The sequence below is a fragment of the Seriola dumerili genome, unplaced genomic scaffold (assembly GCF_002260705.1).
Source record: "Seriola dumerili isolate Sdu_G_001 unplaced genomic scaffold, Sdu_1.0 BDQW01000003.1, whole genome shotgun sequence".
Lineage (NCBI taxonomy): Eukaryota > Metazoa > Chordata > Actinopteri > Carangiformes > Carangidae > Seriola > Seriola dumerili.
Window position 1 is genome coordinate 1,239,371 of NW_019174258.1, and position 11,286 is coordinate 1,250,656.

At 39.1% G+C, this 11,286-nt stretch overlaps 1 protein-coding gene and 1 long non-coding RNA gene across 3 annotated transcripts; one reads left to right on the forward strand and one right to left on the reverse strand.

Moving 5' to 3' along the window:
• The first annotated feature begins 469 nt into the window (after positions 1–469).
• vrk3 (vaccinia related kinase 3) lies at positions 470–8,286 on the forward strand. Of its 2 annotated transcripts, none has more exons than XM_022742610.1 (16): positions 470–546; positions 1,161–1,348; positions 1,446–1,604; positions 2,206–2,328; positions 2,473–2,637; positions 3,266–3,412; positions 4,177–4,232; positions 4,373–4,439; positions 4,958–5,042; positions 5,141–5,243; positions 5,400–5,492; positions 5,632–5,764; positions 6,173–6,290; positions 6,463–6,521; positions 6,621–6,789; positions 7,612–8,286. In XM_022742610.1, the coding sequence occupies exons 2-15, from the start codon at positions 1,162–1,164 to the stop codon at positions 6,755–6,757; spliced, it is 1,632 nt and encodes a 543-aa protein (XP_022598331.1). In that variant the 5' UTR covers positions 470–546; position 1,161; the 3' UTR covers positions 6,758–6,789; positions 7,612–8,286. The 2 variants fall into 2 exon arrangements, with proteins under 2 accessions (XP_022598331.1, XP_022598323.1); XM_022742602.1 differs by having other exon boundaries at positions 6,621–6,757.
• A 1,033-nt stretch (positions 8,287–9,319) lies between these two features.
• LOC111219819 lies at positions 9,320–11,282 on the reverse strand. The gene is made up of 4 exons (XR_002665028.1): positions 11,172–11,282; positions 10,125–10,215; positions 9,926–10,019; positions 9,320–9,811 (listed from the first exon to the last, which is right to left on the reverse strand). It is a non-coding gene; the product is annotated as an uncharacterized LOC111219819 (long non-coding RNA).
• Positions 11,283–11,286: the final 4 nt, after the last annotated feature.

Here is an 11,286-nt window from a genome sequence, read left to right on the forward strand (position 1 = left end):
AAATCTACCTCCATACATCACTGATTTATGTATAAAACCCATAACTGCAAGCGCATTTTATTTACGCGTTTTTACAAATTTATATAAATTGTAAAGCAGTGACTATTTTCTTTAGGTCGTCCTGGATATGTCCACACTTTAGCTGTAGACCATTTGCAGTCAATTAGTTTTGTCTGTATACTGTGATGTCCCACAGGTGAAAGACTCATGACAGTAACTGCAATAGTTTTACACCATGCTTTCATGTTGTCACTTTACAAAACGTGTTGAGTCCATTCTTAATTCAGACTGGATCTTCCTCACATCATCATTCGTGGAAAAATCTGTTTTTCTGCTGATTAAAACTTTCAAGAGAGAGAACTTGGCAGCAATATATATACTATACTATACTCCTGCAGGGGGCAGCACCTGCCCTGCACCGCTCCAATGACAGGAGCGTGTATCCGGTGAAGAAGAAGACGCACTAACCCAAATATTCTCTATACAGTTTCTCAACTGTCTGTGACTGAACCCAACTTCCTGGACGGTGGAGGAGTACTGGGGAAGGTAACATAGACTCTAAATTTGTTTTGATAAATTTTGTAATTCATTAAGAAATATATTTTTTGCGCGAGTTTCAGTTAGAGCCAAGGCTCAAACCCAGCAACACCACCGTACTTGGAGCTAAAACCCAGTAGCTATGTTTGAAAATCTTGAGAAAGTTTCCAGCTAGCTAGCTAAGGTTTAACTCTTTCAACTTCATTGTTTTTTCTAAACGGAAATTACGCACAGATTGAAATAATGCAGTGTAAAAAAAAACACATGCATAACCTTTAGCCCCACTTGTGTTTTGTAACCTTTCTTTTATTTGTATTTGTTGTATGTCCACCACAGTAGCTGGCTAAAGTTACCTTCACAAGCTGTTCAATAATTTTAAATTGAAGTTACTCGACTGACATGAGAGCAGATTGTTGCAGATAAATTGTTTATAGATTGACAGCTGTTATGATAATCACTGTTGTATGACAAATTATAAGGCACTTTGCATTGCAATAATAGCTGGTTTGTTTGTGTATTTGTCTTGTGAAGTCTGTGGTTTCACCTGTGTGGATGCATACACAGGATTACCCCCAGAGAGAGACTAGATAAATGTATAATGAAGTGTGTGTTTACTCTTGCAGAATGCCTTTCCGTTTCTGCCCCCAGTGTGGGACAAAGTTGCAGCCTGATTTCAGATTTTGTCCTTCCTGTGGGGAGAAGCTTCCCTGTCTGAATGAATCTGAAGCTGTGAACTTGGATTCTTTTTCAAGTCTCTCTCCAGTGAGAAGTGATGAAGTAGCAAGATCTTGCGAGCCCACTGAAGGCAAAGGTAAATATCCTGGCAATATTTTATCAGGAGTTACTTGGTGTTATTTATAGATTTTTAATTGTTAATCTTTGGAGGTGTGAATTTTCTTTCCATACAGACCACGTATACATCACAACAACTCCAATTACGACTCGTCCTGCACTTCGAAAGACTCGTAACTCCCTTCGCCTGGACAGGGAAGTTAAATTCAACATTAAAGATGCCACCCCACCTGTGGTGCCCTCAATTAATCCTGTCAGAGATGACCAGGTTGAAGGTAATTAAAGTGGTCTGGAAGCAGTTTCACCTCAAAGTTTTTATTTCGTTTTCTGATAAGAGGTAGAAGAAGAGTAGGTACAGAGACATGCAGCAGCATGATGAGATGATAAAGTGCCTGTGTGCTATGTATACATGTTACTAGCTTAAAGCTACCTATATGGCATCTATTTTAACTCAAAAACTTTCTGGCCAAAAATAATGCATACTGATGAATAAAAATCGCTTTATAATATGGGTGCATATGAATACTGCAGGTGCCATGTAAAACTATACTGCCTTGCGGTTGTATGCCTCCGCCACTCAGACTAGTTTCAGATTACATCCCTGTTTATCCAGTCATAGAAAATATTAACCATTTGTGTGAAAATTTGTCATAATTGCTGCATGAAGTCCTGATTTTTGGCTAAAAAATGTTTTGTGAGTCAGTCAGTTTGACCTTGAGTCCTAATGAATATCAAGGTGTTACTGAGATATCATGTCCATGAGAATGGGACTGACGTACGGCGGACCGACATCAGAAAACAATATGCCTCTGACTTTGGCTGCTGCCGGCGTGGAGGCATACAGAAAGACAAGAAATCTATGTTTTGTATCAACAGATATTGGTGTTGGATTCCACACATCTCCACCAAAGCAACACACAGTCACTTTCAAACTTGACACGAAGGTAGAGCCAATTTTATCGTCTTCAACTTCTCCTGTCACTAAAAGCCCTCGACTTGGTGAGCTGAAACAGAACACAAACACAATCCGTTTTATCTTTTCATTCATACAATACCTTTTGAAAACTACAGTGTATCTCTTCTTTGCATCATAATCTTTTCTTTTCTTTAATCCTTCTCAATTGTGGCTGGATCCATGTGTAGTCAGGGGAAAGGCAAAACTCTCCAGTCCTGCTATGAAGCAGGTGGAAGAAGGAAAGAAGTTGAGTGATAAAACAAGTGGGAAAGCAGATGGATCAACAGTCGATGGCTCTCCTAAAGCTCTCCTTTCTCCAGTTTCCTCACCAATCTCCAGGTCTCCTTTAAAAGGTGAGTTTTTCCACACAAGATGTTATACACACACACACACACACACACACACACACACACACACACACACACACACACACACACACACACACACACACACACACTGGGATCGTGTCCCGCACACCATGTACAGGTTAAATTCACCAGTTAGGTTCAGCCTCCCTTTGGAGGCTACTTTGATGAATGTGCCTACCTTTACATTATTACACTTGTTAAGTCTGTATCTTAAAGACAGAATCATGTACCGTACACCTACTGATACTTCTGATTTCGTAAAAAGAAAGAAAGTCAGCAATATTATGCTTGAAGCTAAGTGAAGAAAATAAATTGTTAATGAATTTAACTTTAAAATAAGTCCTCATGTTTTCTTCCAGCAGATGGAAATAATTGTTAAGCAGCATTTCAATATCAGTGAGATGTTTTGCAAAGATATGGTTGTTTACGAGTCGACCTTCGTTTGCTTTAAACTGCCGCTAACCAGATTTATTTATTTTGTTCACTGGGACTGTGACATCAGGATGTAAGTTTAACTGTACAAGACACTCTGTACATTAGTTTTTATGTGTGTAGTTTTACCCTTTTTTTTCCTCTAAGATAATTATTTTGAAATCTCTTTATTAATGTACAGTGACAGGAAAAAGCAAGGCCAAGAAGGCGAAGCATGTGTCTGCTGTGGAGCCACTACAGGAAGGTGAGGAGGTGACAGACACAACAGGCAAGAAGTGGAAGCTGATGAAACTACTCAGTCAAAGTACGACAGAGGTCATCTACGAAGGTGAGACTAAATGCATGACATCATTGGAAATGCTGGAAAGTACAATAGAAGTGCAGATAAACAGTTCATTATTCAGGGATAGTTAGATACCATGTTAGTGATGATAATCATTCAGCCATCATATTTATCATTAAAACCTTAGAAGTGGGAGAAAAAAGGACCGAAGTTTAGATTAAATTTATATATCAGGAGAAAAGATTATAATAATTACTATTCCATGATTATACTTAAACAAGTAGGTAGGTTAAAGTGTGTGTAAGAGTCTCTTGGCTCCGGTTAACTTCATTAAAAGGGCAATGTGTAAGAACTGGCCAAATGTTGAATTCATACTCCAAACAAATAGGGTGCTGCGCATCGGGTTGGAATATGACATAGGCATACCAGCACAAATCCTGGTGGGCTGCCAAAATCTTTTTACTGGCCGACGCTACTGTGACTCACTATCACCTTTTTAGATGCAAAAAGGTATTATGAGATGGGACGGGCTAGGGCTAGCTGGTTATCATGATAATCATAATATCACAATAATATCTGTGCAACACATAAATGCAGTAGACGTGACATCAAAACTGTTCTTTCTTAATATTCTGTTGATAATCTCTTTTTAATATTTTAAACTAAAATACATATTGTCCCTTTGAAACAAAGGGATGGCTAACTGAGTTTAGTGAATAGAGCTACAGTTTCTCTTACAAAAAATAAAAATTAATAATAGGAAGGAGCCTGTATTATTTCAGTTGAATTATATTTTTTGTCCTTTTCAGTTTTGCAAACAGTTTCACGATCCAGTTTCAAGGAATCAAATCATATCCTCAAACTGGTAAGTTCTGCCTCAGGACTCATATGAAAGTTTAAGGTTTTCTGAGTCTTCCAATCAAAAAGTGATGAATCATTTTTCCAACATGTCTTAAGTGAGCAATTTCACTGAGTGGGATCACTAAAGTTTTTTCGTCCTCTTAGGGAGCTAAAGATGGAAGAATTTTCAATGAGCAGAACTTTCTGCAGAGAGCTGCCAAACCTGCATCTGGTGAGGGTTAAGTGTGTTTTCTTTTTTCTTGTTTTGGTTCCAAAAAACTGGCAAAACGGTGACGATATTCTGTCACTCATGGAGGGTGGGCTGCAGTTATAGCTTGACTGACTGTTCTGGTGACAACTACAAGATAAGTAACTTTGTTATAACTAAGGATAGCATCAGCATTTGTCACAGTCAGTTGTTTGAGTCTTTCAGTTGCTGTAACGTGCTGATCAAAAATCAAAGTCTTCACAGATGAATCGCACACAGAACCACTCACAACTACAGTCTGAACTAGAGGTGGATAGTAAGAAGGATTCTGGCAGTTTCATATACCAAGTGTCTTTCAATCCATCATCCATTCAGAGGAAAGCAGAAGTGGACAAGAATTTATTCAACATGGGCAACATCATGTCAGTCTGGGGGACAAATTCAATCTTTAACCCACTTTTAGATGCAGTACTGATTTGTGTAATTTTACATATACACCCCACATAATAACCCTCCTGTTAAAACCTATTGTCTCTGTCTAGTGGACAAGTGGATCAAGCAAAACAAGTTGGATTTTCTGGGTATTCCTTCTTGTGTTGGCTTTGGTCCTCATGCAGATTCCTACAGGTGTGGAAGAAGTTTTTCTGTGAATATTTACTCATTATATGAAATCATTTTTTCATTAACTTGGGGTTTTTCTATACGTTGTTATTTTTTTGTTACAGGTTTCTAATTTTTCCCAACATGGGCCAGTCTCTCCAGTCCATCATTGAGGATGAGGATGATTTTCTGACCGAGAAAGCTGTTCTTCAGCTTGCCTGTAGACTAGTGAGTGTTCTCACATCATCTGTAAACCTGTTTGATTGGTTGTCAGACAATACTTTTAAGCTTTGTCCCCAAATAATATATGACCCAGAACTCTGAAAACTGACTCCCTCTTTATGAATAATCTGTAACATTTCTCTCTTTTCTTTCTTTTGGCAGTTGGATGTTCTGGAGTATATCCATTCAAACGAATATGTTCATGCTGATATTAATGCAGAAAACATCTACATCAAACCAGGACAGACTTCACAGGTGAGAAATATTCTCAATCTGCTCTGTCACTGTCCGTGATTGTTATGTGTTTTACGCTGACCAGTCTCTTCGTGTGTGTGTGTGTGTGTGTGTGTGTGTGTGTGTGTGTGTGTGTGTGTGTGTGTGTGTGTGTGTTCAGGTCTACCTTGTAGGATACTGCCATGCTTTCAGGTACTGTCCAGGGGGCCAACATGTTGAGTACCGTGAAGCCAGCAGGACACCACACGAGGGCACCATAGAGTTCATCAGCCTGGATGCACATAAAGGAGCAGGTGTGTCATTTCTGTGCTTCACTGACTCCTCACCCAAAAACTAAAATAGAGAAATAGACATAATTTCACCATATAAGACACTGTAAACCAAACACTGCCAGATTTAGTTTTCTTCCTGCCACGAGGGGGTAGCTGCAGTCCTCCCACAGTCCATCTGTCTGCGGAGCTGTCAGCCAGCACAAGCAGGCTGCACATAATTACACTGATTTGATCTTTTCTCACGAAGCTGATTGTGATATCTTATAGTGTACTTATCTCAACATTTTACTTGCTTGACTAATAAGAACCAAAGCAAACCGGCTGATATGTATATCTGAGGATTGTTTTGTTGTTGATGTGTCGGGGTTGATCTGGGAGGGGGAACAGATGTTGTCGTCACTGTCTTGTGTGTGTATTCTGTGCTTTCAGCGCCATCCCGACGCAGTGACTTGCAGTCTCTGGGTTACTGCATGCTGCGATGGCACTCAGGGACGCTGCCGTGGACCGTCCTCACTCAACCGGACCAGGTAGCCACACAGAAACAGAGGTGAGAGAGTTCATCACCCGTGGGATATTTAAAGTCCACACACCTTCAAAACACCATAGAAATACTGAATTGTATCGAAACCCTGCTACTTTCCTGCATATCATCAACATGTATATTTCAGTCAGTAGTACAATACAAAGAAAATAAAAATACTCAAAGATTCCCATTTTAGGTACATGGAGGATGTTCCTGCACTGTTGACTCACTGCTTTGGGAAGACGAAAGTTTCCAGTGAGTTCAAATGTTTCTCATTTAACGTACTGTATAACAAGTGTGTAATTAGATGCCAACTGCTCATTGTATAACATCCATTTGTATATCATGGTGTAGGTGCATTTCAAAACTACCTGACTGCAGTGATGGCTCTGCAGTACAGTGAGCAGCCCGACTACTCAGCGCTGAAGGCCGGACTCAGTGCAGCCTTACTGCAGATGGGAGGGTCGCTGGAGCAGCCGCTGAGTTTTTAGGTGAGAAGACAAGCTCTGAAACTCAGAAACAAGTATGTACACGTGGCATCTGGGTATGTCTGGCATTTTCTTGTTTTACACCACAGGGATTTGACACTTAGATTTAGGTGAATAAGAGATTTAGCTCAGAGTGTTGGTACCTAAAGCTGTTGGTACCTCACCTTCTCTTTCATATTAAATACTGATTTGCATTCAGTAAATACTGATTTGCATTCAGTATAAAAAAAAAACCCAACTATTTAATAGTTTCAGCGTGAACCTAAATATTCTTGTGTTCAGAGAGTTTTTGGTCAGCAGTCGCTCATTTTCTTTTAATAAATTATTAAGTTAGAGGTGGCAGACAAGTTTAAACTGGAAACTGCAGTGATCCCTGGTTTAGTCCTGACTGGAAAACAGTACAAACAATTAAAATAATCTCACACACATTCATACCAACATATGTATTTAAACATTGTGGTGCTTCTGTCAGTTTGCAGTCAAACTAAGGTCAAAGGTTCTTATATGAATGTTGTTTCCTGTCTTAATATATTTATATTATAACATAACATATAACATATTATTAACTAAAAATAATGTTATGAAAAATACAGTATTCTTAATAGTAATATTAATACAATACAGTCAGAGGTCAGGGCAGTAGCATCTCTATAGCAAATAAAGTTTTATCTCTCTCATAAAGCTTAATGTAATGCATTCAGCTCCTTTCTTTTCTCATGGACCTTTAGGTGGAAAATATAATGTGAATATGAAAACTAAACATCAAACTGTGTTTATGCTTTTTTTTATGTTGAAAGGTGAGCACTTTGCATTTTCTGTAATAATAATATTCAAATATGTCTTTGTTTTATTTTCAGAGAAACTGAACGAAAAGAAGACAGTTGGAAGACGGACTGTGTATTTTTTTTAACTTGTTTTGTCATGCTGTGTTTTATCTGTGATGTTAATTGCACTGAAAGCAGAGTTAATGAGTTTATGTGCAAATGATAGTCAGGTGGCGTTAATAGGTTTTCACTGGGGTCCTCTTTTTAAGCATTCATTTTTGGGCTGATAAATTGCACTTCAGTTTTTAGCATTACAACAGTACCGTGAATGGGAGAAGGATTCAAGCTCAGTTTGTGATGTACAGATGTTGTGTGATGTTGACACTTTGTTAGTTTGATATGTCAGTGTCCTTTTGAATTTTGTGTGATTTTAGACATTTTAACAGATTGCTATTTGAATGGGAGAGCAGGATCGACAATGCAAATGATTTTTGACTTTCCTGTCATGATGTGAACTTGGTACTGTCATTTCCTTAAGATGAGCCAACATACAGATTTGGCTAAACACAACTGCTCAACCCTTCTTATATGTAGACAGAGTGAGTTTGCTTGAATAAAGTGGCTACGTTTCTTTTTCAAAACAGCGCCTTAGTGTCGTTTGACATTTTAGTTCTTTGGTCCAGTTATCTGAAAGCCAAAGAGCACCACATTCCAGCTTTCATTTATGCTCATAACACCTTCAATTAAAAGGTTTAAAAATAAATAATCCTTCAGGAAATGTTGGTGTTGCGCTCTTGTTGTTGTAAACCAAACCACAGTTTGTCACAGTCCCTACACATGTTGATTCACTCAACACAACAACACACATGTTACCTTCAAAGAAACCTTTATAAAGTTTAAACATTTCTGAACATAAAACATTTTAACATTTCAAGACATATACAATTCTTTATATGAAACAGTAAATATCTCTTATTGTGCACACTCTTAAAGTAATTCAGAAAATAAACACTGTTATCTTTTGCCTGATCCCTCCTGTCCCGGCATTTAAAACCTTCCATCTCTGTCACTTGAGGCACTTTCTGAATGACGAGGCTTTTGTAGAACGACGTTAAAGCATGATGCTGAAAGACTATGGCGCCCCCGTGAGGCAGCTTTTGTACACAGCTACAGACCCAATGGCTTCCTTGAAACTGGAGCCTAGCTTACACACTAAAACCGATCAGATGAGCTTTTCATACGGACATGCTGGCAGTGTGAGGCAGCTACACATGCAGATTTAAATATAGTTTTACACTGCAGATTGTTTCCATGTTTGTAAAAACTGGACCAAAATGAGTTTTGAAGAGAAACTCAGACTGCTATCCTTCAAGTGTTTCTATTCATTTCCTACATAATGTCTGTTCATTATTCAGCTCAGGCCCTGGTACAGCTTTGAAGGTTAATCATGTATCACTGAATATTCTCATTAGCTGTCTCTGATGCCTAAAATGAAAATATCCTGTTGGTTCTCAGGGTACATTCCTGCTTTGGAAATGACTTCATGTTGATAAAAATCTTCAGACAAACATCACATGCTCATGAAATCTTTTCCTGTCCTGCTGACAGTGAAAGAGCTCAAGGCTGTACGCCAATTTAACACTGAAAATCATAAACCCTTAATAGTTTTTCATGTCTGCAAATACTGATAGTTTTGAAAACCTTGAAATGTAACTCGGTAAGTGATTGTGTTCTCTGTAGATTGAGGAAATGCATCAACTTGAACTTATAAAACCATTTCGAAATTATTAGATCACTTAAAAAATGCACTATAATAAAGCCAAAAACAAGGCCGCTTTTAGCTGTTCCTGAAATGTTGGCAATTTGGACATTGAATTTGCACATGACAGGAACAGTTTATGAAAGTGTAAACTTATGTGGTATCCCACTTAAACCCAGGCAACATGACAAGAGTGTGTGTTGAAGGAGCGAGAACTTTTGAAGGGACATGTGTGTGCGTGTGGTTTTTTTTCAGTCATGACTGAGGTGCAGAAACCCCGAGGTTTATCGTTCTTGGTCAGAACAAGGCAAATATGTGCACAAACTCCACCGTAATGGAAGAGCTTGTTTGTCTGAGCAGTAAGTGGAACACCCTCAAGGCCTCTGGTCCCTCAGCGTAAGAGGGAGATGGCATGAGTAGATCAGAGTGGGAGAAATGGTTTAGTTATAATTCCACTGTGTCATTAAAAGACAGTAGTGGCCAAATGGCTGGGGGTGGAGGGACTTTCCTCTTGATCATGTGATGCGTCTTTTCCTGAAAGATTAAAAACAGGGCAAATTAACGAACTCCTCACGCCACCAGTTGAGCTGTCACATGATCAAATACTGTCTCTGTTTACTGAAACAAGGCAGTAGAAACTCCTCTCACCATGTCGTTCATCTCCCTTTTCCTCGCTGGGTTCCTCCTTCTCCTCTGGCATTTCTATCTGTCCCAAATCCTGCACGTCTTCCACACTCGACTCCTTTTGCAAAAAGAAAAAACTTTAAGCACCAATTTTTTGTCGTTTTTTTAAAATATCACTGTTATTTTCAATACAGGTATATTGCAACATCTCTTCTCTGTGTACCTGTGATTCAGAGAAACGATCCTCATCTGAGTTCCTAAATCCTTCTGGGGCTTCCATAAGGATCTCAAGGCCATCTGCTTCCTCCACATCACTGCTGAGCGAGACAAAAAGTAGACTGATGTGACAGTGAAAAAGACTCGGATCAAACAGACACACATCAATTAAAAACCTTTTAACCCCCCTGCTTTTCTCCCTGTGAGTCACTTTATGTTAGAAGAACCATCATAATCCACACTGACAGAATCACGCATGTTCTGAATCTTGTTCCACCTTTCCATTGATGCTACACCATGTTCACACTGAGTGAAATACTCAAACACAAGAGTCATGTCTTGTGCATCATTGTGTACACATTTATCCAAAATTCAGCCTGACACATGGGAGTCTTTGGAAACTTTGGAATCTCCACTGAAATCATGTGTTATTACATTTTTCTGAGACATGTCAATCATCAGAATATCTATACATGTTAAAGGGCATAAGGCGTTCCTACACACACAAATCTCCACAAGAATATAACATACAGTTATGTGGATTTGAACCATGTTTGGCTGCAAAGCATGAATTTGAGACAACAGGCCCATGGGAACAAACATGTAAAAGGAGCAAGACATTGAAAGAGAAACAAAATGACGCAGCATTTACAGTCATTTTGTGTCCCTTTGTGGTCATCTGACTGACTTTCCATCAGGAAATATTAACAGGCACTTCAAACAGAGCCTCTGGCCCAAGGGCCCCTTGACACCTCGAGCCCCTGGTCCTGTGCCTCGTAGGCCCCATTCAGAAATCCTTCCATGGGTCCAACATTGTGAGGCTTCATATGTTTCAGAAACAATAAAGCAATTTCACATCCATGTGAAATTAAGAGTTATTGTAAGTCCCAGTTTGTGACCTCAGAGCGTTTAGTCAACTTCCAATCTGTAATCACACCTGGGCAACTTATGGCTCCAATATGGCCGACTAGGCCGACACTTGCTAGGCAACAATAACTATTACAAACCATCAACAAATATTTCTGTCTAGTTTGTGACAAAACACGACACTGACCTTCCTCCAGAGTAGAAATTCTCTTCAACCTTTTCTTCTTCCTGTGTTTTTTCTTCCTCCACTTTGTTTTGGTCCTCTTCATGTTGTCCATCCTCCTTTTCCTTTTCTCCTTCCT